Source organism: Sarcophilus harrisii, chromosome 6, assembly GCF_902635505.1.
Source record: "Sarcophilus harrisii chromosome 6, mSarHar1.11, whole genome shotgun sequence".
In the NCBI taxonomy this organism is placed as follows: domain Eukaryota; kingdom Metazoa; phylum Chordata; class Mammalia; order Dasyuromorphia; family Dasyuridae; genus Sarcophilus; species Sarcophilus harrisii.
In genome coordinates this window covers 232,456,963-232,484,373 of record NC_045431.1, presented here as the reverse complement: position 1 = coordinate 232,484,373, position 27,411 = coordinate 232,456,963, and the positions used below count along the sequence as shown (strand labels likewise).

The following is a 27,411-nucleotide window of genomic DNA, read 5'->3' as shown; positions in this document are numbered from 1 at the left end:
TTTGAAAGCTGAAATCTAGAAGTGATAAATAGGAAGGTTGGGACAGCGCGCACATGATAAAGTGATGTAATCACAACAAGAGCTTCCCAGGAAGGAGAACACCGCCCTACTCCAAACAGGCTGCTGTTTATTTTGTGGGTGTACAAGTCTGTGGAACCTGGTGAGATTCCGGCCCGGGGATCCGGGATGTTGAGAATGCCGGCCTTTGGAGACAAGTCCACCTACCCCTACAGAGGAACGCACACACACAGAGCAGTGAGGGGATTGGGGTCTGGGCTCAAATTCTGGCTCTGGTGGCTCCAGGCAGATTACTTTCTCTCTCTCAGCTTCCTTCTGTGCAAAATAAAAACATTTGCACCCCCCAGGTGGTAGCATGCAGAGGGGGAAACACATTTATAGTTCAAGAGAAACTCAAACTCTCCTCATTTACACTGATAGTCATCTATACTATAGGTGTGAGTATCAGGGTTTCTGTTTTTAAAGATGATAAAGCAAGAAGGCAGTTTTCACCTCACACACTGTGACATTGGGAGTAAGCACTGGTTTTCAAGGGACACGGGCATGTTATTTTTCCCAAAAATGTTGATGAGTTTTATAGTTACAACAAAGAGAAATTAGGAAGCTGTGACTTCCACATGTCTCATAAAATTACATTCACTGGGGGCCTGAGTCTGTGCAGAATCCCTAAGGCCTGTCTGGAAAGCAACCCCCCCCCCCCCCCGCCCCGGCTCCCAATGCCCTGGCAGGCACTAAATTTATTAGACAGTCTTTACTACAAATAGCACCTCCACCAACTCACACCTGCCCAGTGCCTGGCACTCTTTGGCGGCCAAAGAGTTTTACAAGCTCATGCTCACATATGTTCCCACAGAGAGAAATCACTTAATGCAATATTCAAATGTGGCAATTGTTTGAAAGCTGCCAGTTATGTTCTATAACGGGAAATAAAGGTGAGCCTGGTAGCTAATTAAAACTACAAGGAAAATTTCAGATAGGACAAAAACAGTCTCATTGTCAGCCATGCTCTTTCAGTGTTGGATGTTTATTAAATCTTCTCCTTTGTTTTGAGGTTTTTCTCTTTTTCTGTTTCTCTCTGATGGACAAGACGAATATGGCGCGTTGGCATCCATCTGATTCCTTCTCCACTTGTGGAGATACAAGCAAACCTCTTCCCCAAGCAGTTAACCTATCCAATTCCCTTCTATTTATCATTTTTGGGATTTCTCAACATCTGGCAATTACATTGGGGCTGTTTGCACTGGACACTGCCCCATTGCGTTAAAAAACCTGTATTGTCCCCAACAGTAATTCTGATTGCTTTTCTGCTGGTTGATGACATCAGAGTCCTGAATTTCTAAAGACTCTCTGGGTGTAAACTCAGCTACCATCATGCCCCACCTGTCCTTTGATTGATACTTAGGAGCTGGGCCCTGCCTCTCACTTCTCTGGGTCAATCTACATTTCGAGGCCCAGTGAAAGCCTCAGTTACATTTTGGACATGGGGTTTGGGGTTTTATTCTCTCACCCTGTCTTCTCATTCTACCTCCATATGACAATGAGCTCTCAAATGTCCAACTTTTCCACACTGAAAACATCGATGAGTTTCTCTAGAATTCCTTTGCCAAGAGGGACCCTGTCTTTCCATGTTCATCATAGTTTGTGCATAATAAGCATTTGTGCCCACTGTGGCACAGCGTCTTATGATCTCATCTAAAGGAGCATCTTTGTCTAGTTCCCATATAATTCTTTTGCAAATCTCATTGGCATTTTCCTTAGCCAGATGTCTGGTCATTATTTCTATGGCAGCTTTATCTCCAATGGTTCTTATTACAGCTGTTTGCAAACGTCCCACAAAATCTGCAAAAGGTTCATTGGGACCTTGCTCTATTTTTGTGAAGGCTTTATTTCCATCTTTCTGTCCAGGGAGAGAATTCCAAGCTTTTATTGCAGCCTTAGAAATTTGCTCATACACTGTTATGGGATAATAAATCTGTTCTGAATTCTCTCCATACCGACCTTCACCAGCTAGTTGGTCAAAAGTAATTTGTCCAATGGCTCCTGTTTGCCTATTGCTTTGGGTTTGAATCCTATATAATTCGTGAAACTCCGAAAGGCACAACAAATTTTGTCCAGGTTCTAAACATATCTTTGCTATGGATTTCCAATCATCCGGGGTTAAGATTTCCCTTGAGTTTTCACCTTGTTTCAAGTTGAGTTGACACTAGGATTCCAACACAAGAGGAGGGAAGAGAGCAAACAAGTGGGGCTAACTGAGGGGAAAAGCACTTATGGAGCCACTGTTTTGGCTTAGAGAAGCATGGGAGAATGTTTCTGGAAGATGAAACCTGAGACCAGGATACTGAGTCAGGAGATGACTGAGCCAAAGGGAACAGGCACCGAGAAGAGACTACAAGCAGCGGATGACTTGGTGAGGACCAAGGATGCTGGGCACCCAGCACAGGAATGGTTTTAAGGCGGAAGTCTAAGAGTATTCATAGGAAAAGGTTAAAGAAGGGTGAGGTGACTGATTAAAATTCTTGACCCCTCTCTCTTTTTAGCTTTATCTCAGGGTTTGGAAACACCTAAAATGAGATGGAAATCAAAGGAGAATTTCTACAGTGCGGCCCCGACAAATCCTGTGTCACTTTTACCAATGCCTCGGGCAGGGAGCCCCAATAAGGCTTTGTCTTACTCCCCTACTCCCAGCCATCTTCTTACCAACTTCCCTGCACTGTCTCCCCCCACCACCAATAATCAACTGTGCGCCTGAAAAAAAAGTTCTAATCTTCTATAGCTCCCACTTGCCATTCCAACCAAAGGACCTCTTCTTGATCACGGCTCCCCATTATGCCTCCTGCTAGGTCAGCTCTGAGAGGACCCAGACGGCCTTCACTTTTCTACTGGCAGCTGCAGCTCTTCATGCAGTTTCCATATTCCACTTAGGACATATGGCTCTCCCTGGGACAAAGGGAGGAGGAGCCTGGAAAGCTCCAGGTAGGCTCCTTGGTGGACTGGGCCCAGAGGTGGGACTGGGCTTTCAAAGGTGACCCCATTCCCTCGGGCTTTTTACATTTGTAAGGCACCACTGGGAGCCCCTGCGGAAAGGCCATCCTTCCCTCTGAGAGCCAATTTGTAGTCTGGGGCAAGCGCAAACTGAAGGCTGGACATGCTGCCCCCTTCTCTGACGAGCTGCTGCCTCACGTGTAACCCGAGGTTCTTTCCTTCATCAGCGCCTCTTATTTCAAGGGTAGTGTTCTCCTACCTGGGCCGATCACAATCGCATAGACATTTTCATCCTGTGTCACTGTTTACATCCTTCCACAAATCCTCCAAGGAGGATATGTCCCCAACTTCCTGAAGGACGTCTGAGCCAGTGATTCCCAAATGAGGGCCCTGGGCCTTCTGAAGGGCTGTGCACTTATTATTATAAGGATCCTCAGACCACTAGCACACTGAGCAGTCACACCGATTTATATTTAGATACATGACTTCACAAAACAAGCAAGCACAAACTAGCCTGGCTCCAGTTTGTTTTCCCCATTCGCTCTCCAATAATAATAAGGATGATGATAACCACAGCTCACATTTAGAAAGGACTTGAGGAATAACATCCCCCTGGACCCTCACAAGTCTGCCCAGGGGGCCCAGGACATTAAGCATCTGAGGCGGGAATGACTGAAACCCTCCTGAATCCCAGTCCAGCCCAGCCCTGTCTACTCTGCTCTATGTCACACCCTTCCTCACAATGCTTCCATGGCTCCTCATTACCTGTCAACTCCCCTGTCTGGCATTTCATGCCCTTCCCAATTTGATTCCAGTCAAGTCTGGCAGACTTTCATGTGACATCTCTCACCATACAAATGTTTCAAACTGGGCTGCCTCCACACAGGCTCTCCGCCATGTTGGGAATATTGTACCTCTTCCTTTTTATCTTTCAGAATAGGTGGAATAAGTTCCACCCAGACCCCATCATCTTTTTTTGGTTTTACCATTCAAAAATTAGAGCTTCCAAGATTAAGTTTCCTTGAGGGCAGACTAGAGTAAGTTTATTTCCTTTTTTTGAGATGTTAATAGTAGATTAGGCTGAGGCACTACAGATCTAAATCTCTTGAGTTTTAACAAAGTTTCCAATAAAGCATCTCACACTGTTCCTGTAAATAATATGAAGAGACATACTCTAGAATAGAAGTGATAATATAATTAGATGGCTTCCAAACCGGCTGGCTAGCAGGAATCTCAAAGTAGTTATTCGTGGTTCAATGGCAAAGTGCGAATCTCCCAGAAATGTGCTTGTCCCTATACTATTTAACATTTTTCTTAATGGCTTGGATAGAAACATAGATGTCATAAAATTTAGCTATGACACGAAAGAGCTAGATGACACTAGATGACAGTTAGGATGCAAAAAAACCTTTATGAACTCTTAGCACTGGGATGAACTTAGTGAGATGAAATACAGTAAGGATAAATGCAAAATCTTACAGTTGCATTCAAAAGGAAAATGCCTCAATATGGGAGGGAGGAAGGCTTGGAAAATAGTTTTTCTGCTAAAGACCCATGGGCCTGTAAAAACTCAATGATCCTGCAGGATAATGTATCTCTGAGGTGCTTTCAGAAAGGCAGAACTCTCAGGAGAGAAGAGGTGACAATCCCTCTGTATTGTGTGCTGACACATCGCATCCTAAGCACTATATTTGGGACATCATAGAGTGTGGTATGTCACTGATCATGAGGTAAACTTTCCTGCAAAGACATGGATAAAATGGAAAATATCCACAGGAACATAATCAGGTTCTGAGAAGCAGTGGAAGAAACTGAGACTATTTAGCCTGGAGAAGAGAAGACTTGGGAGCCCATGAGCCTCCTCCAAGGATGATCCCCACCAGAAAGTCCCTGTAAAACAGGGATGAGGTGTGATGATGACAGAGCCCAGTCTTAGCTGGTTAGGAGCCTGAATCCTAGGTACTAAGCACAGGCAGCTTGAGGAATCAACTCAGAAGCAACACTTGGGGTACAGGGCATTGTTGGAAGTCAGGCTTTTGTCCTTTGTATCTGAAAATCTCACTCTCTTGATCATGTGGTTAAACTTTCCTCCAAGTACTTCAATCTCCTTTCCCTTTTCCGGATAACAAATTGACTCTATAATCTCATTTGGGATACCTATAGCCTTTAAAAAAAAAATTAGGGACACAAGCCAATTACCATGTAATAATTATAGCAACATAAGAGAAAAGTAGCTCCCTCCATTATATGGTTATCTTTTTAAAATCTCACTTTTTCTGCAATGACTTCTTTAGGCTCAATATATGTGCAAGTTGTGCCATGTCACAATGCTTCCATTAATGTTGTCTATGTTCCTTTAAGCCTCAACCTCATCTATTTGCCCTAAGTTACCACCTAACCACTTTCCAGACTGAGAGGTTAATTAATATTGAACTTAAATTAAATAAAGTCGGTCTTGGTGCCTTTCTTCATAAAAATGTACTCATTTCCAAAGCTCATTTCCACTTTTGGGTGGTTATTGGTGCCCCCAAATAAAACTTCCCATTAGCCCCAGACTGTATCTTGATTACATCATCCTCTCGATAAACAGAAATCTCACAGGATGCCAAATCGTCAAAGGTCATATACAGACAAACTGGATAAAAATTCCCTTGAGATCAAACATATGAAAAAATAAAACAGGCTATCCTTGTTTGGCTCCCATAACCTCTCCACTTCCAGCCCATTCCAACGGCTCACGGGGATGGGAAGGTGACCAGGGCTTCTCAGAGCCTATGCCAGGAACACAAGCATGAGAGGTTCAAGCTGGCAAGGTGCCATGGTCAGTGCTGCAACAGACTGTGCACACTGGCATACAGGAACAGTCTCAATAGAGCTCAAAAGGGCTCATCATGAAGCCGACTGCAGGGTCATGAATTTGGGCGCCTTGCAAACTGTACTAAAGCCATCTAATGAATTATTAACTTTGCAATCAATTCTGAGGGAGCACCTATCCAGATTAAATCACAGGTTTAAGGACAGAAGTATTTCAAGGCAATAGCTGCACCCTGCTTTAGTAGTGCATCTTGCTGGATTTTAAGGCCTCTTGTTACTGACTGAGGGAAAAGGATTTACTTTTACAAACTGGCAGCTCGCTGCTAATCTTTACACTATTGTGTAAAGCTATTTATTGTGAAGAGCTAACTAAAAAAAAAAAAAAAAAAAAAAAAGGCTCCATAAGAAAAAGTAATTTGTGACAATTTCCTGTGTGTCCGTATACACATGGGTAAAAAAAGGAAATGTGCCAAATGAGATATGGTCAGACCACCATGGACCACCCGGGCTGTGCAGCTGGCTTACTTCACTCGTCGACAGAGAACTACCAGATTGCTGAGTTAAACCACCAGTTGAGGTGGTTAAAGGGGGTCTCTGACTCCAAATCCACCGCTCTTTTCCTTGTTTCGCCACTGGCGAAAATTGTACAGACTTCTCAGAATGCTCGCCCTAGTGGGGATGGTAAGTAGCTCATTAATGAAAATTTAAACATTTAATTTAGAATTGCATTAGAGAGGCTAAATGAGTTTGAAATTCTGAAAGTAAAAACAGAATCTAGGCAGACTGTCATGGGGCTGGGGGCTGCCATTATCCTGGGCAAAGCATTAGGTGCCAAAGACATGAAAGCAGGACTCTGCCAACTATGCCATACAAAGGAGGCCAAGGCCCAGGCAGGGCCCTACGTGCCCACAGCCATCAGGTGGAAATAAAGTCAATTTGTTGACTATAGTGAATAGTTTTCTGAGCTGGAAGTTTTATATTTCTCCCTCAAAAAACCCAAAGTCTGGCACCTGCCTTTTGATTTATGCACAGCCTGTTTTCCTGTGGGTGTGACCTTTGACAGAAGGAAATTTTCCAGCCACTGGTTCACAAGCTCATCAATTAAAAATTCCTTCCCCAATTAAACAATAGTATTTATGGAGCACAGCCCTTTGTTTATAGCAGGTGTTAAATGTCTGCTAAGTGATCCTTATGTACTCAACACAGCAAAGTACTATGGGGGAATTAAATACATTGTATAACACATGGTTCCCTGAATTCAAAAACTCACTCAGTTTGGGAGACAGAAAAGCATGAAATAGAAAATGGTGAAAATTGAGTCCAAGAGGGATTTCACTTAGTTTGAAAGAGTTCCTGGAAGCAATGGAGCTGGGTTGAAGCTTTAACAATGGGTGGCAGTCAGTTGGGCCAAGTGGCAGAAAGCACTGCAGCATGAGCACCGGCCTGGAAAAAGGGAGGAGAAAAAGTGGGTCTCCTGCTCTTCAACTTGTATCTTGCACACAGGGGACAGAGGGGAAAATGTTACCTGCGGTGTACTAGGAGTCAAAATGTTGAAAAGATCAGTTTGGTGCAAAGGGCTGTGGGTGGGAGGTGGTGAAGGGACAAGGCCGGGATAGCAGCAACACAGACAGGGAATCAAGGACAGAAGCACAGAAGCCAAGGCGAGCAAGGGGACAGGGGAGTGCTGGGCTCATCCCAGGAGGACCTCAGCTAGTTGCTGTTGGGGTAACTGGGGGTGAGTCCTTCTACCTCAGCCTTGGTTTCCTCATTTGTAAAAAGGGACAGAAGCACCCATCACCTGGGACTAACACATCCAAAAGGGCTCGGCCGACCTTCTGAGACTATGGGAAGGCAAGCTCTCAGGATTTCCATTACTGGGCCAAGGGGAGAACTCTGGAGGTCATCTACCTGAGGGTGGGGGGACCTTTTCCTGCCAAGGGCATTGGATGGTTATATGGCCACTCAAGGACCACCCTAAATCATCCGTGTACAGAAGCTGCAGTCGGGTGCTGTGGCCTTCAGCTCACTGCCCTCAGGCACCTTGGCAAATGGTTTTTGGGGCCCTCCAGTCGGACATCCCCACCCAGATCTAGTATAACCTGCTCATTTTTATGGAGAGAGCTGGGATTTGGCCAGGGCCACACCATTCAGAAAGGCATTTTTCAAGGAGATGGTGACAGATTCATATTTATCTCACAAGACTAGCAACTGTATCACCAATGGAAACCTCAATGTGATGTGACTTTTCCCTTTGAAAATGAATATTTCCAGGCTAACAAATCAAAAACTTCCATGCAAAGAAAGGAAAAGGTACAAGTGACAAGAAAGAGGTGTCAAAGTGGAAGCTTATCTGGTTCTCTTACTAATCAGTCAGCAAACGTTTTATTATGAGTCTCTACCCTCACAACATGAAAACCACCATGTACAAGACAGAAAAAAGTGACAATAACCAATAGAGGGAAGGCATTCCAATGAAGGGATCAAAAAAGGCTTCTTGAATCTTTCATCTCACACATCCTGTAGGAGTCACTTGGCAAAGTTAGATATACCAAGTCTAAGAACATTCAAAAAAATATTTCCACTTATCTTAGCAAAGTAATTCTCTTGGGAATCATCACTGATCCTTTTGTTCTTCCTGCAGAAGCCTGAAGATCATTGCTCCCCTCCTTCCCCCGAACATTTCACTGATCTACCTGGTTGCATTCTTTACAACTCTGTCCTGGACTTCAGTTTTATTTTAAAAGGCTCTGAGATTTCTCTTACGTGAATTAAGACGAGCCATAATAAAAGATGTTTCTCTTTCTCTTTTTTAAATATAGATTTCTCTTTTGCAAAGCTGACTCCAAGTCTCAGGAATGACTGGATACAATCTGGGTACTAATAAGATCCATAGGTGTGAGGTTGAAACTTTAATACAGAAGCCATCATGTCTAACCCTTTTATTATATAGATGAGGAAATTCACATCCTGAGAGGCTAAATGACTTGCCCAAAGTCACATTGGTAATAGGTTCCCTAAGCACTGGGTAAGCAGATAGAAAAGCTAGAGCAGGGGTGCCTTTTGGGATCATGGACCCTTTTGATAATCTCATGAAGTAGTCAGCATAATAAAAATGACAATTCTACTTAAATTAGTTTACTTATTACCAAAAGTTATTTTGTAGAGTTAGAAAAAACAACAAAATTCATCTGGAAGTACAACACATCAAGGGAATTAATGGGGAGAAATATCAAGAAAAGTAGCCTAACTGAAATTAATAGGGTACCTTGGCAAGCCAGTTGGCAATTCAATTAAGTTGAAATTTTGTAATTTTACTTTAGTTCTAGTTCTGCCCTTAGAAACAATGATTAAGTAATCTCTTTTCTGTGTGACAACCTTGATGTATTTGAAAATTTTTAAGTTTGTTATGTTTAAGCAGAAATAAACAACCCATGGAGCCATGGCATGGAGGTCTTAAGTGAGTCAGGCTGGTGTCATGGGTCACTGAGAGGGGAGGGTCTCTGAAGGTTAAACAAGACTGCAAAGTTGGCTGTGGCAATGTCAGGGAGCTGAGGGGAGGACAGAACAGAGGAGTCTGCAGGAAGGCTGTTGGAACAGTCCAGTTATTCAGGGAATAAAGGCCAACAGTAGAGTGGTAGAAGTATCAGAGAGGACAAAAGGGCATGTTATAACCTGATAGGCCTTGGCAAAAAATCTGAGGTTGTGCAGGGAGAAGGAGTTGAGGATGACACCTAGTTTTGAGACTGGGGTGACTGAAAGGAAGCCAGGACCTTCCTGGCTTTGAATAGGCTGAATGAATTGGTTTAGTTCCTTTCATTTGTTTATGAGGCAATGGGGGTTAAGGGACTTACCAAGGTCACACAGCTAGCGTCTTGAGACTGAACTTGAACTCGGGGCCAGCGCTCTATACTTGGACTAGCTTGCTGCTCCTGGACACGCTGAATTTAGGTCTGGAATGCTCAATAAGCTGGAGAGTCTAGAAGTCGCCAGAAAGATCTGGGCTGAATTAGAAGATTTGAAACTCCTCAGCAAAGAGAGAACTGAATCAGTGGGAACTGATGAGATATAACCCAAGTAAAACCACACCTGGAAATTCAGAAAGGGTCCAGAAGAGACCTAGAGATGCCATTGGATGAGGGTCCTGAATGGTGGGTGTGTTGGGCAGAGAGAACCTGAATAACCTGGGGCAGGCTGGAAAAAGCTGATGAGATCAGTCTAGCTCCACCTCCCCTTGGAGGAGAGGAAGTCAAACCCTTCCTTGGGGTCTTGGGCAGTCTCGCCAGTCCTGTCAGGAATCCTGTCACAACCCTGAATGTAGGGTTAAAATTTCCCTTAATTAAAATCTACTTTTGGCCCACACCCTTCTCGCTGCCCTCCTTGGAGTCAGTGTACACTGGCACTCGGCTCCTGGTGTCTTTCCCCCCTCCCCCAAGCCACGGGGGCTCTCTCCTAACCCCACTTTTCACAGCTAACTTTTAGGGGGCCAAGTCCCTTTCAGGATTTAGCCTGCCAGCTTTCTGCCGGTAACTGTTGAGTTCCACTGAGGAACCCACTCTATTTCATGATTACCATTACTATTGTACCTCTTATCTTCTCCCCTAAATAAACTTGCCTTTTGCCATTGTGAATTCTTCACATGACCGGATCCCAGAATTTGGTGCTAAATCAGCCACATGGGAAAGATGAGCAACTTTAGGAAGGAGCAGTTTCAGAGGAAAGATGAGGTTTAGTGGCTTATCTCCTTTCTGGCTCATCTCCTCTCCCCATGCTAATAGGGAGGAGCAGATCCCAAAGCTCTCCCAGACTCTCTGGTTACTAGAGGGCATCCTGCATCATCCAAATATAGACAGCCCTGCACTCCCACAATCTCACTTAGATGTCTGGACATCAATTCAGACTGAACACATTCCCAAACAGAACTCATTGCTGATCCTTGGGTCATGGGAAATGTGATGGATTTGAAGAGTCAGGGGAAACCTTCCTCGAACTCTATCCTCATGACCCCCATGGACTGCCTCAGTTTCCTACTCTGTAAAGTGTTACGGTACCAACTGCAGCTACTTAAACAGGGCTGTGGCTTGAAGGTTTACAAAACGCTACAAAGTCTGTAATTATCATGGTTATTCTACATACATATGAATAAAAAGGGAAGAAATGAACATTCCCAAAGAAAAATACTCGCCAGCTAGTAGCTTCCAAAAAAGACGATACTGCCCTAGGCTCTGAAGCTTTCCCTCCCTTCTCTCCTCCCCCTTTCTCTGATTTGGACCCCTTTTCCCTCCCTCTGTGCCTAAGGAGAGCTCTAATTGGGAGGGTTATAGCTATTTTTTTCAGGGGAAACCAAGGTTACATGAACATCATTTTGTAAAACAATCAATAGTAAAGAAGCAATTTCAAAAGCTATATTAACACTTGAAAATCTAATCTATACACCTCTTTTCTATTAAGAATAGAATTTTTAATTCTATTAATTTCTATTCCCCCCCTCCCCAACTTCTAGATAACATAAACTTCCTCCAATCTCTATAACAATGTAAAATTTGAAAAGTTATGTTTTAGTGACTAACCGATTATGATTACTTTGCCTCCTAAAGCAGGGGTCCAACCATTTAGTTGTTTTCAGTCAGGTTTGGGGGTATTCTTGGCAAAGACAATGGAGCTGTTTTGCCATTTTGCCAGTTGTTTAGCTCATTTTACAGATAAAGTAACTGAATTAAAACAGGGTTAAGTGATTTGCCCACAGTCACAGAGCTTAAGTGCCTAAGGCTGCCTCTGAACTCAGGTCTTCCTGATTCAAGGCCCAGTGCTCTACTCACTGTGTCCACCTTTTTGGTGGACAAATAATTCCCTTTGAAATGTGAGATTCTTAAAGGTGGGGGTCATTTTATTTCTATCAGTCCATCTAGCAGGATCCAGCACATAATAGGTACTTGTATGCTTCTAGAGGGACACTGATGTTTCAAAATGCTATTATGAAGGCAATTGCTTCAGTTCTGTTCAAAGACTCAGACATCTAGTTTTAAAAGGAAACTCCAAAACACACAAACATTTGGTGTGCAGACAATTCATTCTATGATTATTGAAATTCCACACTTAAGGGCCTCTTTTCAAAAGACAAAAATTCAAAAGCACTGAGGACTTGGATTCAAGGTCTGCCTAATACAAACCAGTTGTGTGAAAGTCATTTCACTTTCCAGTGTTTTATACAGACAACTTTCAAAGATTAGCAATTATAACAACAGAATCATAGCTCCAGACTGCTTTTCCCTACCCCTTTACCCCAGCCAACCTCCTCCTCAAAAAACCCCCAAAGCTTTTCATGAAATAAGAGCAAAACTCTAAAAAAATCACGATCATGATCCAATAAAGTATTCTATTATTGTCCAGTGCATTGGCAGGGCATTCTTCACTTTGTTCTGTAAACCAATTACAGGACTATTACCAAATGTACCCATTAAGAAGATGAGAAAGGGAAAATACAGGTCTGCAGAGTTAAGGATGTTTTTATTCCCTGTGAATCCCTGGATAAAGAACTGGCTTTCCAAACAAGAGTCATCCTGGAGGGTACAGCCCAAAGAGCTCTTAGTCTTTTGGGATTTAATTTAACCCTCCCCCTCCCCCCCCCCAAAACTTGATGATCTTATTTCAGAATATCCATGGGTTCATGGGACTGGCTTACTTGAATTCAAATAATCACACTGGGGGGGAACGGGGGAACCTAAATACCTATGAAAAAAGAAATCAAAGCATAAAGTTTTGTGACTTTATCAAACCTAAATTGGACGCGCCCCTTTATTAGCCTTGCACATTTCTTTTTTCTGTAGTCACAAAGTGTTGTGGAGACCATAACTACATAACTATCTTTGTACTTATTGTAGTCCCCAAATAGAATGTCCTGGAAGAACTTCATGAAAGCAGAGATTGTTCCCTTGTTATCTCCAGGGCTCAGTCAGCACAGGGCCTTTCCCAGAATAAATAGGTACTTGTTTGCTGAACTGAACTTTCATTTTTTAGTTGCGTGGAAAACCAGAAGAAAGAGTGCCTGCTGTCTAAGCTACTTAGAAATGGGGTGCCTCTAAGTTAACATCCATCAGTAAGAAGACTAGTATATGAACCATTCTAGTCTATTCTAGCCTTCTGGTCTATACACTGAGCATCCATCTCACATTCACGCCACTCTAACAACCACTTGTCAATCTAGCGCACCGTTACAAAGGTCCTACTGTTCCAAAAGCAAAGAGAAATGAAAAAACTCTAGCTGAATAAAAACAACGCATGGCAAAAAGTGACAGTGCAAAGAAGCAAATTCAGAATGAGAAATGGGATGGGGCCCAGTTCTGTCACTTGCTCCCAGAATTCACCTCTGAAAAGTCGCTCCACTCGTCGACAGCAAAAACAAAACGAAAACAACAAAAGGGGGGGGAAGATTGGCCCACTTGACTCCCTTCCAGCACTAAGTCGGCCGTGAGACCAGGACTCTGGGGCAGCGCTTGCTAGGGGTCGCCCCGAGAGTAAAGCCTGCCGGCCTCCGGAGGGAGCTTCTCTCCCGGGAGTGGGGCTACACCCGGGGCAGGCACTGGCATTTGCCTTTGGATGCCCAGTCTGAGGCCGCGGGCCTGGCACCAAGGGGTGCTGGGATGCTGTGGTCTCATGGGGTTTGGGTCCCCAGGGGGCAAACTCCTAACCAAACGCAGGCCAGCCCTTTCTCTGCGAGTTCTGGCCTGCAGGGAGCGCCCAGGGTCACGGAGGCGGGTCTGCCAGCTCTTCGCGCACCACCCCGAGGGCTGGGACACCGGCCGCACTGCAGGAGGGGATCTAACGGAAGGTGCCCGTCCTTTTACCGGAGGCCGGGACGGCTCCGCAGGCGTTCACGGCCCGGAAAGTGAGGCTCGGCGATTTGTTCGTGGCTAGGCAAGGGCAGAGGCGGGATTCGAACTGAGGTCTCTCCGTGCCCGCGGCCGCACGCTACCCACCATCTCGCACAGCGAGCAGACGCGCTTCTTTGGTTTCGGCGGAGGGGAGCGTGAAGGGACGGCCGGGAGAGGAGAAGGAGCTTCCTGCTGTGGGAGGTGACCCGCAGCCGACTCAGCAGAGCGCCCAGAAGCCCTTAGCCCGCCGGCCGGCCGCTCTCAGGCACTCGCTGCGGTGCCCCGGGCTGCGGGGGCCCCCTCGGGCGGAGCTGCCGACGCGGGCCGGTCCCCGGGGACGGCCCAGGAGGGGGACGGCCCAGGAGGGGGACGGCCCAGGAGGGGCCCGGCCCAGGAGGGGCCCGGCCCGTGGGAAGCAGGCCGAGGAGCCGGGGCTTGGCGCCGGGCCGCCAGCCCCGGGGCAGCAAGGCCCGAGACGGACCCGCGCGGGCTCCCCAGCCGCCCCTCCCCCTCCTCTGGGACGCCACTGCCGGGCCCCGGACAAGGGCTGCCGTCGCCGCGGGGCCGCCCCTTTCTGCAGCGTCCTTCCTCGCGGCCCGGAGCCTGGGAAGCCGCCTCCTCGGGGCCGGGGCCGGAGAAGGGCCCTTCCTCCCCGAGGCCGGCCCCCCCCTCGGTTTGCCTGCTCGCGAGCCTGGGGGCGGGAGGGCTGCACCCCTGGGGGCCCTGCGTTCCCTCGGGGCCGGCCGTACCTGCGGGGCTCGGGGCTCGCATGCCGGGGCCCGGGGCGCCTCCTTCGGACGGGCCGCGGGGCTCTGCGCGGCCTCGGCTCAGGGCCGGCCGCCCGTGCTGCTCAGCCTCCGCGTCTCGTAGGGGTCTGGCCCACTCTCACGCGCGGCTCCGGCTCCGGCTCCGGCCCCGCGGCCTCCCGGCTCCTGGCGCCGCCATCGCTGCTGTTTGTTTTCATCCGCTTCGCTGGAGGAGGGGGGAGGGGAAGACGCAGGAAAAACTCGGAGTCCATCCGCATCCGCACTTTCGCTCCCCGCCCCAGAGCCTCCATTCCTCCTTTCGAGGTCCGGAATCCTCCTGAAGTTCAAGCTTCTTCTGCTACAAATCTCCCGTAGCCGATGGTGAAACTCTGGACGGGGAAGAAAACGGAGAAACGATGGTCGGAGGGGAAATGGAAGCCGGCGGCTGCGTGGAATCTGCCTGGCAGAAATCAAAGACTATGGGGACCATCAGAGGCCGGCGCAGGGGCGGGGGAAGGGGCAAGGAGGCGGGGCAGCCTGAGCGGGGGATGCTGCGCTGGAGATGACGTGACTTTTCTGGGTGACGCTCGGTCGCCCCCGGGCGGTGGGAAGGCTGCGAAGTCGGCGCAGCGCGGCTCATGGAGCGGCGGAACCTGTACGCAGTCGGCGCGGGCCCGGCCCGGCGTGCGGGGCGGTTGCGCGGCCCAGTCGGCCTAGGCTCGGCGGCCGCGCTCGGGGGCCCGGCGGAGAGAGCGGCGCGGGTTCCGCGGGGGCGGCCTCGGAGCGCGGCGCCTCTCTGGGGCTGGGGGTGAGGCCGGAGCGGAGGGAGTGGGCGTGCGGAGGGGGGGGGTCCTCGGCCGGGGCAGGGCGGAAGGGCGGGTGCTGGAGCGGGCCTTGAAGGCCCCCGACGGAGGAGCCCCTCGGGGCAGGACCTGCTTGGGGTGGGCTAATGCCCCTTTGGGGGGGCCCGACATGTGGGGCTTGCCCAGCCCCCACCCCTCCCTCCGGCTGCCCGCCCCTTCCAGGGCTCCAGAGGTTGCATCCGAACCCAGGCCCTGTCCGGGGGCCGGGCACTAGGTACGCCCCCTTTGCTCCCTTCCCTCCATTGAGACTGCAGGTTCCCCGCGGGGAGCAGCGTTGGCCAGCGTTTGGCCCTGAGTAGGCAGGTCACCAGGACTCGCTGCTGCCCCGAGGACCTTCTTTCTGAGCCTCTGTTTCGATGGGATGGACGGAGCTCCTGGACAGCAAGGACAGGCCGTGCACACAGCAAAGGCATAATAAATGCCTGCCGGGAGAGATTGAATGCCACGTGTGGACCGTCTCCAGCTGCCTCATCCTAATGATGGATGGAGCTGTGTGACCCTGAGCCAGTCACCGTTTCCCCGCCTCTCATGGCGCTTGTGAGGATCCAGTAAGGTCCCACATGAAAAAGCGCTTTTCACACCTTTGTATACAGCGCTATGTAAATGCCGATGAGGTAGCCCAAGAGAGATGTGCAGAGGCTCCAGTTGGGGGCCAGGTCTTGGGTTAAATGCTAGGGATGCTGAGAAAAGGTGGCACACGCACACACACACACACACACATCCCCCTCAGCTCACAGGGTAATGAGGGCAGAGAACTCAGAAATGGCTGAAAGGGGCTCTGAGACTCAGAGCAGAAGACATGGAGCTTGGGGAGATGATGATGGCCAAGTCCAGCGGTGATGAGCTATCTGTCCTGGTCTCCCCCTAAATAGAGGATCTGGGAGGGGACAGAAAAGGATCTTCCATCCCAGCCTTTATGTCAGTTTTGATTTTGCAGTTGCTGATATCAGATGGTAAGCATTTATTAAGTGCCCACTGTTTGGCTCATTCCTGAGCATCACTTTAATCTGTGTTTGCCTCAGTTTCCTCAACTGCAAAATAGGAATAACAACAAAATAGAGATAAAAACCACCTTGCTGGATTGTTTTGAGGATCAGTAAAGAGCTTAGCACAGTGCCTAGCACAAATAGTAGTGGCTATATAAAGGCTTATGCCTCTCTTCTCCCTTTCCCTCTCCCACTCCACACCATGTGTCAGCACTGTAACAAATGCTGAGCATACAAAGAAAAACAAAAGACAGCTTTTCACTAAAAGCTGCCTAGGAGCGGGCAGTTTAATGGACTTCTGGCTCTTTGTGGGCCTAGTTTAGAGTGGCTTGATCCTATACCATGTTTTTAAGGAGGTAGATAAAATTATAAAAAAATTCCAGAGGATCATTTTACAAATGAGAAAGTTGAGGTCCATGTGGCTAACATAGCCATAAACCCTGAAACTAGATTAACCTCAGTTGATCGGCGTATGTTGTGTCATCGCAACCAACAGACTTGTGCTGTTTTTTGGAGGAATAACTCAAGTGTTAAGTGAGAGCAGAGGTTGAACTGAGTAAATAGGAAGTAAATAAGCCCATCGTGAGGCATATAACTCAAGACCAGCTTATCATCTGACACTTTCCACTTTGCCTCAAAAACTCCACAAATGTGGCTCTTCGAGGCTTTGACTTCTCTTACCAATCTCTTTCCATTTCTTCTCTACAGAGAGAAGATGACAAGTTGTTAAAACTCTTGAAAAGAGAGTTAGCTGTTGAATTCCGAGTATTTCTCATGTAGCTTCTTGCTGGCTCACTGAAGTCAGCATGGCCATACCAATAACAGTTCTGGACTGTGATCTCCTGCTTTATGGCCGTGGTCATCGAACTTTAGACCGCTTTAAGCTGGATGATGTGAGTGATGAATACCTTATGGCCATGTATGGATTTCCACGACAGTTTATCTACTACTTGGTGGACCTGTTGGGAGCCAGCCTTTCTCGACCCACTCAACGGTCCAGGGCCATCAGCCCAGAGACCCAGATCCTTGCAGCACTGGGCTTTTACACTTCCGGCTCTTTCCAGACCCGGATGGGAGATACCATTGGAATCAGCCAGGCCTCCATGAGCCGTTGTGTTGCCAATGTCACAGAAGCCCTGGTGGAACGGGCCTCCCAGTTCATCCACTTCCCAGCAGACGAGACCTCTCTTCAGAGCCTGAAGGATGAATTCTATGGGCTAGCAGGAATGCCAGGGGTGATTGGAGTTGTGGATTGCATCCATGTAGGGATCAAGGCTCCCAATGCCGAAGACCTCTCCTATGTGAACCGTAAAGGTTTGCACTCTTTAAATTGCTTGATGGTGTGTGATATCCGAGGGGCCCTGCTGAATGTAGAGACACATTGGCCCGGCAGCCTGCAGGACTGGGCTGTTTTGCAGCAGTCGGCTCTGAGGAGCCAGTTTGAAGCGGGGATGCATAAAGGCTGCTGGCTTCTTGGTAAGTTTGAACTCAGGGCTAAAAAATCCTGACCCCTTTACCTCTGGATTTCTACTGGGATGAGACACTAAGAGAGATGAAATGCTAACATTAATAAGTTTGTCTAATAAGGCACTAGTGCTACTTCTCTGTTTCATTCCCTAGTTCCATTAAAGTATGCTCTGCATGGGACTGTAGAAAACTAGGTGAGCTGTCACAAGAGGGAAAAGTCTTTCAAAAAACTGAGATGATGCTGTCTATGGGAGAGGAAAATTAACGGTCAGGGTTAGCTTTTGATTCCAGCTGTTTAAGTTTTCCCCTCTCGCCCAGGCATTGCTCACGTAGGAGTAACAGAACAGTGGAGGATGGAACATTTTTTAGGATTGGGGTATACATCTAAATGGAGAACTGCAGTTATATCTGTACTTTGCATGCTTCCTGGCATGTAAAAAATAAATCCTGTGTTCCAGGGCCAGCTTGAAGACTACTTATTAAATTGGAGAGTTGTTCTGATCTCTGTCTAAAGAGAGAATACTCACAACCATAACATTACAGATCACTGAATTAGTCCATAAACATTAAGTGCCTACTATGTGCCAGGCGGTGCTGAGGAAAAATTTATAGTGAGTGAAATAATCTCTACTTAAAAGGAGCTTACATCATAATGAGGAAAACATATTTTGAATATTAAGATGGCAAATGCAAAGTGGCTGAGTGAGCAAAGTCCTTCCGAAGAGTATTAGCGCTTGGGTGGGATCAGGAAAGGCATCTTCTAGGAGACTGTGCACATGGAGAAGAGAGGAATTCTGTGAGAAGGGACCAACTTCCAAGCATTGGGGGCTGAATGCAAAGGCACAGAAATGGAAGGGGAACTGTTATGTGTGAGGGCCCGAGAGGCCATTTTGGTTGACTCAAAGAGGGGAGTCCAGTGAATCTGCAAAGCTAGATTGGCGCTAGCTTGTGAAGGGCTTTGAAAGCCCAAGGAGAGGGAGCTTGTAGTTTACCAAGTCTAGGGAGCAAAATGTTCAGATATGCTCGTAAGGAAAACCATTTTGGCAAGAGACTTGGGTGAGACCCTGGAATGTCTAGAAACTAAAAGTAGTGAGTGCACTTGGGTAGGCCCTTTCAATGAACTTGCCAAAAGTTTCTTCTCTTCTCTTTATTTTGAACCCCTCCTCTATCTCCCAGTCTGGTTCTCTCTTTCCCAATCTCTTACAGTCTCTTACAGTGAGGTGGCTGTCCTTGCTGAGGCCAAGATGGACCTTTGGTTTCAGCCCATTCTCTTGTACAGAATGCACACTCAGTCATGTCCCTCTCTCTTAAATCCTCAACTTCTCCCTATTTTCTGCTTCCTTTTGGACTGCTTTTAAACATGCCTAAGCCTCCCCTATCTTAGAAAAACCTTCACTAGACCAGACCATCTCCTCAACCATTCATCCTTAATCTCTTCCCTTCTTGTCCAATCAGCTAGCCCTTTTCCCAGGAGCAGCATCTTCATTGCAGACCCTTAGTTTGGCTTTCTAGTTGCTCCCCAGTGTCTTTCTGTCATAGGACTTGGGAGCCAAGCTGGCAGCCTGTGGAGCATCCCCACTGAACCTTTGTTGGGTGACTGACTGTGGGACGAAGGCTTCTAAAGGAGAGCCTTTGTTTCCCTGTGGAAATAAACTTTTAACTATTCATCTTTGTTGTGAGGAAATGTTTCAAGGGAAAAGGACATACTAAGAAATGTCTATGGCACAAAAATAAAAAGCAGCAGTAAAACGTTTTTAAAAATAACAAGTGATGGGCCTTGGAGCTGAGTATATAAGAATGTTTATTCCAAATGAGCATTAAATCCAGTTTTGTTCCAAATGCATCCTCTTTCAGATCCTGGATAGGAAAATCTGGAGTTACTATGGATTCAAAAACCATAACATAGAATTAAAACTAAAGGAGCGTTTCAGAGTTGAAAGGGATCTTAGAGATGATTCAACATAGCTTTTTCCCAAACTCCTTTGGCCAGGAAATACTTTGAGGCTTGAAGTAGAGTTAAGGGACCTATAAATGTTCATCTAGAGTTGGATGGAGTAAAATATCAGAAGGAAGAAGTGAAAACATTTTCAGATACAAGGGAGTTTAATGTCAGAAGTGTCTGGCTACCCTTTGGAGGCAGAACAGAAAATTTTGAACTCAGGTCCTCCCGACTTCAAAACTGGTGCTTTATTCAGATATTCCAAATTTCCATTAATAGTATCATGGATAATTTTAAACTACAAATGCTGATAAGATAAAAATGTTAAATTAGGAATATTTGGGACAATCCTACTATATGTGCAGCTGTATATTAGATGGAGTAGGAGGATGCAAAGGAAGTCAAAGAGGTTTGGCACTATGAAACACATGTTTAGTAAGAAGAAGGGAGCCAGGGATAAAAGCCCCAGCTTCTGATCCCACAAAGTATGGGAATGAGCAAGGTGGACTGGGGATCTTGGTGCATGCCCTCCTGTGTGTCCCTGAGATCCACTTTTGTTTTGTGGCTCAAAAGTAGACTTGGGATCCCAGTTGAGCTGGGTTCAGATTTCTCCTCAGACTTCGAATTCATCTTCACTTTGTGACCTAGTGAGTGGTTACTTTTCACAGCTCTAGGCAACTTTCTTGTTCCATCATCATCTACGAGCATTTATGAAGTTGTTTCTGCCAGGTACTGGGGACACAAAGAAAGGCAGTTCTTTTAAGCAGTTTACATTCTGAGAAGACGGCATGCAAACCATTCCATGGGTACCAGATATTGTCCTTCTCACTTCTGGACCATGAAGTCAGGGAACTGGTGCCATGACAGCAAGAGAGTGGATTTGAGTGAGGGAGGGCTGGGCAAGGCCACCTGCCTCACTTTCTCCTCTGGAGCCCAGAGCCATCTGATGTAGTGTTCTGGTTGGTTTTTTGGAGGTCTTGGAGCAGCCTTCATTTCAGCAGAGTAATCATCATGAGAATAGCCAGGGGTTAAAGTCCAAATTCTTTATTATCTCCTTCACAATCTAGTTTCCTTGCCTGGGGCCCTGGCTAGCTTTCTTGAAGTCCTCCTGGTTTCTCTGTCTTGAAGTATGTCTCAGTCTGAAAGCTTGAGCTCCAGCCTCCAATCTTCTGTCTTCTCCCAGTCCGTCTCTGAGCCCACTCTGAGTTTGACCCTGGCCCTTCTGAGTCTGTCTCTAGGTCCTCTCTTAAATACTCTATTACAATTAAATCTATTCATCATACTGAGTATAAGCTAATCATCATATCACAGGGAACCATTATTTGTTGTAAGATTAAATCAATCCTACTGAACTAGAGAATTATTAAGCACCATGCTCATAATCATTGTCTTATCAATTCCACTGACTTAACATCTTGCAAGAATTCTTGTTTCAAGTACAGAGTTCCGGCCCATAACAGTCTGGGTCCCATGGCAGGATACGGATCAGGACTCCTGAAGATGGCCCTGGATGCAATGGGAAACCCTGGCCTTTTTAAGCTAAGGTCTTCAGCAGGTCTCCGTTTGTTTGAGGTAACCCCTAATCAGTGATTAAGGCTAGGGAAGAAGTGAGGCAGAGAATTTGGGTTACCTAGTTACAGTGGACATAAGTGGTCATCTCAGAGGGAAGGCACAGAGAGGGGAATGCCAGGAAAGGTCTCTTACAGAGATTCAAGTGCCAATTAGCAGCTTCCTTGTAATTGGCCGGGCCTGAGGAGTGAGGGCTGTGTGAGGGGAGAAAGAGATGCTTAGGAGCTGTACTGGGAAGGAAGAAGCAAGACCTGGCAGCAGATGGACTGTGTGGGTTCCAGTGACACACTGAGGATGGCACTAGAAATGTGGGTGACACAAGTAGATCTTGGTGCCCTTGATAGTAACGGGGAAGTTGGGAAGGAAAAGGGTGTGAGGGAAGGGATTTCTGCCTCGTCCATGTTGAGTTTTAATTGGGTACTGGGCACCGAGTGCCAGGTTTCCAGTAGGCAGTGAAGGTTAGAGTTAGAGGAGATTGAGAATCCTCTCTCTGGCTCCACATGAGTTGATGAGCTCACTAGGTGACCTGGTCTAGAGGCCAATACAGAGCCCTGGAGGATAGCCATGGGTAAGAGCTCTAATCTCCTGGAAGATGGAGGCCCTGATGGGAGAGAGACCCTCCTCCCCCACCCCACCTCCCCAGTGTCAAAGGATACAGAGAAGTCAGGAAAGATGAGGCCTGAGGAAAGGCCATCATGCTTGGCAAAGAGTCACTAGAAGCTCTGTGCAGAGCAGCTTTTAAAATTACATTTTGCTTTTAGTCTGGATTTAGTTAAGAACGAGCATTTGTATCCACAAAGCAGAACCAAAGAGATGATAAGGGAATGGGCAGGTTTTCTCATGTGTAGGAATGGGACTGTGAGGGTAGCAGGAGAGAACAAGCATTAAGTGCCTGCTGTGTGCCTGGCATTGGGCTCAGCCCTTAATAAACACTTCCTCACTGGAACTCAATGAGGTTGGGGAAACTGAGATTGGATTTGAACGCAAGTTTTCTCATCCTGTGTTCTCTCTACTGAGAATTCTACTGAGTCACCTAGTGGGCTATCAAGATATTTAAAACAATTTATGAAGAAGATAAATTAAGGAGGCAATTGTCCACTCTGAGATCTGGGATGAGATAGGAGTGGGCAGGCCGCTGGCTGGGTATGTACATGACTTCAGGAGTCTGTTTCTCCAGACCAAATGACCTCATTTCCTGCTTTGGCTTTACCTCTCCTCCAGACAGGTGAGCTGGATTTCTGTGACTCGGGTTTTTCGCTCCACCCTGATGAGTGGGCTCTTCCAAGAGCTCTGCCCACAGGCCTTCCTGGGCTGATCATGCTGGCAAACATAATACAGCTTTTTCCCCTTAAATAATAACTTATTTATTTTTTCTCCAATTACACGTAAAAACAATTTTTAGCATTCTTTTAAAAAGTTTTGAGTTCCAAATTTTATTACTCCCTCTCCCCTCCTTCCTGTAAGCAGATTTTGATTATACATGTGTAATCATGTAAAACATTTCCATATTAGTTTGTGCAAGAAGACTCAAAACATATGAAAGATAAAGAAAGGGAATGAGCCAGTGAGGAAGAAGGGAAGAAAGGGAAGAAATAAAGGGAGAAGGAAGACAGAAACCTGGCTTCAGTCTATATATCAGTTCTCTCTCTGGAGGCAGATAACATTTTCATCATGAGTTCTTTGAGATTGTTTTGGAACATGGCATTACTCAGAAGAGCTAAATCATTAACAGTCCTTCAGTGTATAGTGTTGCTATTACTGTATACAACATTCTTCTGGTTTTGTTTACTTCACTGAGTTCTTGTCTTTCCAAAATTATCCTGCTTGTCATTTCTCATAGCAAAACGGTATTCCGTAACAATGACATACCACAACTTTTTCAATCTATCTTCAATAGATGGACATTTCCTCAATTTCCGATTTTTAGCTACTATAAAAAGAGGTACTTTAAATATAAACATTTATATAGTTTTTTTTCCCCTGAGGCAATTGGAGTTAAGCGACTAGTCCAGGGTTACATAGCCAGGAAGTATTTAGTGTCTGAGACCATATTTGAACTCAGGTCCTCCTGACTTCAGGACTGGTGTTCTATTCACTTCGCTACCTAGCTGCCCTTATAAGTATTTATATAAATATATATCAGTATAAATATAAACAAATAGGTTCCTTTCCCTATTATCTATCTGGCTTTTGATACTGATTGTCTCAGAAACTCAGAAGTGGTAGATGTATCTAATCTGTATCTGCCCAGGAGTCTCCTCTACAACACTGAGGACAGAGGGATGGTTATTTAGTTTTTGCTTGGAGACCTCTGTATCTGTGCATCTCCACTAAAAGACCAACCTAACAGAGGGTAGCTACTGCTCCATTTTTGTTTGTATCTCTGTCACTTTTAGTGTCTGGCACATAGTAAATGCTTAAGAAATATTTGCTGACTGATGAAGTGGGAGTTCTGTTGCTGCTGCTAATAAATGGGTAGTGTATCCCATGCAGGGTTAATTTGTAAATTCAGAGAGAAATGCAGGATTACACATATGAAGTGGTGGAGAATGAGCAAGTACAATATTAACGATTATTTCAATTGTGTCAGTAAAGGCGGCTTTAAAAGGCCACAGAATTTGGACAGAAAATCTTGGGGTCACTTAAAGCATTTCTGGAACCAGAGGGTCCCAACTCCAAGAATTGATGTGAATTTTCAGTTTCTTTTAGCAATCTGAAGACATATTGTGACTCTATTCTAGACTTCCGGTTGTTCTTTTCAAGCCAAAGATTAGAAAATAATTCTAGGTGGCTGATAAATTAGGCGATAAAATGGTTATTTTTTTTTCCCAGTCAACGTCAGCAATTCTAGCAATGGATAAGGGACAAATAAATCATGAGAAAAAAAATAGCCAAACAAAAAAGTTTCAGAGCTTTTCTATCTGATGTGCTGTTTTCTTAGATTGAGAATCAAAATATTTGCCCATTTCCAGAACTCTGGGCACATTTTCAAGGAATGATAATGCATTTATAAAATAAACTGCCAATGAAACCATTACTTGATCTGGAATTTAGGATTCCGACTTGGGTGTTGTAGTATTATGTTTCACAGTTTGCAATATTTAACTATTAAAAATCATCCAGTTCTTCAAGAGAGAAGATCTAAAGGGAATGGAACTCATCTTCTATATGTTTGTTACAGGGCCTAGCACATTTCTCCACGAGCATTCCATAAATGTTCACAGAAAAGGATCATGGGTAGATATCACGGGGTCAGCAGTTGGACAATGGAGGCCTCAACAAGGGCTTCTTTATATCAGACTCATGAGATTGTGACCCTGTGTGTGGCCTTTCACCCATCAGAGGCAGTGAGTCATAAGCATTAAAAAAGCATCATCCAGTCATTGCAATGTTAGATCAGGTCATTGTACCCCAGTTTTTTTTGGTGTTTTTTTGGGGAAGTATTTCCTGGGTCATTCTATCAGGACAGTAACTGAAGACCAAGTGCCCTAGTTGTATTGTTTGATTGACCTCTACTTTAATTTTTCTATTAATCTGTTGTTTCTAGCATACCGACTTAGCTTCTTCAGTGCTTTGGTATTTCTGTCAACTTTTCTGGTCTATAAAAATGGTATGGATCAGTTGAATAGAATCCCTATGAAGTCCTGGTTCTGCTCTAGTTTCTGCTACTTATGCTAAGATCATGCATTTCATTTTCTTTTGTATGCTTCAATTTCTCCATGATACAGTAGAGGAAAGTGGGCTGAATTTAGTCAGAGAGCACTGTGGTTGGAAGCTTGGCTTGGCCATTTCCTACCTATTTGGCTCTATTTGTGTTGCTTGCCCTCGGAGTCTCTTAGATTCTCATCTGAAAAGTTGATGGGATTGGACATGGTCACCTCTGAGGTCCTTAACACATTTACTACACATAAGATCCTTTGATCCCTAGAATAAAATGAATGATCTGTTGTCTACAAATCCTGCCCGATGTGATGAAAATTATGTGAATGGTAGCAATGTTTCATTTTCTAAAATATCAAATAAGATCTAGGAGCTTGTGTCTACATCAATAACACACAAATCTATGATTCCTCCCTTATTGGGAAAAATACTAGACTCCCCAAAATAATATTCCAGAGTTCAATCAGTATTCTGATTAAAATCTTAAGTTATTCTGTGGCCAAATTAATTTGAGAAATACTGTTGTATTCTGCAGAATCCAGTGTTTATGTTAACTTTTAGGAATTGCCGTCTTCCCAAAGGTGTCTTGAGACACCTTTCTTGTGAACTCACTCTGTGGGTGGAAGCATTGGGTATTAGATGGTTAGTTGGAGTGAAAAAATTTTGTCAAAGTGTAAACTCTCCAGTATCATGGGATCCTTTCTTCTGCTAGCTTTACCTTCTTTCCATTACCTTGAAGTCTAGAACCCATTATAAGCTTTTTTCCTTTTGTTTCACCCAAGTCCATTAGCAGCCAAACCCTGAGATCCCGCCTGATATCAGTATACCTTGAATTTCTTCTCTGGGTCTTTTTCATGGACCACGGGCCTAAGACTGTTACTTTTATTTACCTGGCCTCAGGGTGGCGTCTCAGCAATTCCCTTTCTAGGTTGTACTCCACTGATAAAAGATTTTGATGTTTTCTCTTCCATATAGGTGATAGTGCCTTCTTTCTTCGCACCTGGCTCATGACCCCACTTCATATTCCAGGAACCCCTGCAGAATATCGCTATAACATGGCCCATTCTGCAACGCATAATGTAATTGAGAAGACATTTAGGACCATCCAGTCGAGATTCCGCTGTCTGGATGGATCCAAAGGAGCACTGCAGTACTCTCCAGAAAAGGCCAGCCACATTATTTTAGCTTGCTGTGTGCTCCACAACATTTCTCTGGAACACGGGATGGATGTGTGGTCTTCTCCAGTGACGGGACATTTGGAGCAGCCAGAGGAAGAACACGAGCGCATGGAGACATTGGACTCAGAAGCTGAGCACGTGCGCCACGAGCTGATGCTTGCTCACTTTAGCTAGTCTGGAGCAGAGGAGGGGTCTGGTCTTGTCCATGGCAGACATGGCCACTGGTGTAAGGACACTTGTCCTTTGTATGTAGTTAATGCCTGTGTGTTATGGGATGCACCTGCAAATTTAGTAACTAAATGAAGACCGCAGTTGGAGGCTTTCTGGTGAATCCCAGTTTGAAATTCATTTATATTAAAACCAAATGGCTGGGAAGAACTCAATTTTACATATACAAAGTTAAAGGGAAAACTAAAGTAATTAATGGCTAATTCAAATCACAATATCCTTTGTACATCAATTTTCAGAATATTCCTAATAAAAGTAAATTTTCTTATCCTAAATTATCAAAATAGTCCTTCTAATTTTCCCTTTCATTTAAATATAACTTGAGGTGAATGTAATTTTGACCAAGAAATAGTCTGCTCTACCTAGCAAAGAGAATCTTGCCAAGTAGGATAACTATAGACCAATAGTAGCCTAGCCTTTCAATTAAAACTCTGAGGCAAGTCTCCAGACATCTGCTTCAAGTATGTTCTTGTTCTCTGGCCTGCCTTCCCCATCCTTTTCTGTAGAAGGCTCTATCAAAGGCTTGATCATCCTTTCTTCCCAAAGAAATCTTATGAAAGCAGTCTCATTGATAGAAGCCTCAGAGTCACTAATAGGGAAACAAGTTTGCCCACTTTGGGGACAGCTGGTACCTGAGTGGATCAAGGTTCTTAATGTTATGATGGCTGAGACACGCTCTCTGGTTTCCTAATACACAAAGCAAGAGCTGAGAAGGTGAAAAGAACAATGAGGGAAACCTCCTTCTTAGGGGATTGTGGAATGTTGCTGGCCTCTCCCAATGACAAGGGGAGGCTTAAAATCCTGTTTGGGAACCCCAAGTGCTGCACAAATCTCCCAAGCAATAAACAATCCTCAACTAAACCTCTGCTCTAAAATTATACCAATTTAAAAATATCCCAATTGAAATAAAAAATGTGTGAATTCGGTTCACACATTGATGTTTTCACTAGGGACAAAAGGAGCCTTTCCATAGGATTCTTGTACTCCCAGTCTCTCAGCAGCCAACCATGTGCTGTCTCTGACCTGCACTCTTGCTCTGTTCCTATCTGCTGTCAGGAGTGTTAGTCTGGTGATTGTCAGAGCAGAGAAA

At 45.5% G+C, this 27,411-nt stretch overlaps 2 protein-coding genes across 8 annotated transcripts in view; one reads left to right on the top strand and one right to left on the bottom strand.

Annotated features, from left to right (window-relative positions):
- The window catches only part of ATG13 (autophagy related 13), a 31,418-nt gene extending 16,757 nt beyond the window's left edge, over positions 1 to 14,661 (bottom strand). For 3 of the 7 annotated variants that reach the window (XM_031943022.1, XM_031943027.1, XM_031943028.1), the window contains exon 1: positions 14,435 to 14,661. The gene's annotated coding sequence lies outside the window, so the exon portion shown is untranslated. Of the gene's footprint in view, positions 1 to 3,584; positions 3,959 to 13,658; positions 13,747 to 13,790; positions 14,082 to 14,434 lie in introns of those variants that run through there. The other 4 variants (XM_031943026.1, XM_031943024.1, XM_031943029.1 and 1 more) reach the window with 4 other exon arrangements.
- Positions 14,662 to 14,947: 286 nt separating this feature from the next.
- On the top strand, positions 14,948 to 26,596 carry HARBI1 (harbinger transposase derived 1). The gene is made up of 3 exons (XM_031943031.1): positions 14,948 to 15,239; positions 16,989 to 17,756; positions 25,891 to 26,596. Exons 2-3 carry the CDS (start codon positions 17,087 to 17,089, stop codon positions 26,265 to 26,267), a joined length of 1,047 nt encoding a protein of 348 aa, XP_031798891.1. The 5' UTR covers positions 14,948 to 15,239; positions 16,989 to 17,086; the 3' UTR covers positions 26,268 to 26,596.
- Positions 26,597 to 27,411: the final 815 nt, after the last annotated feature.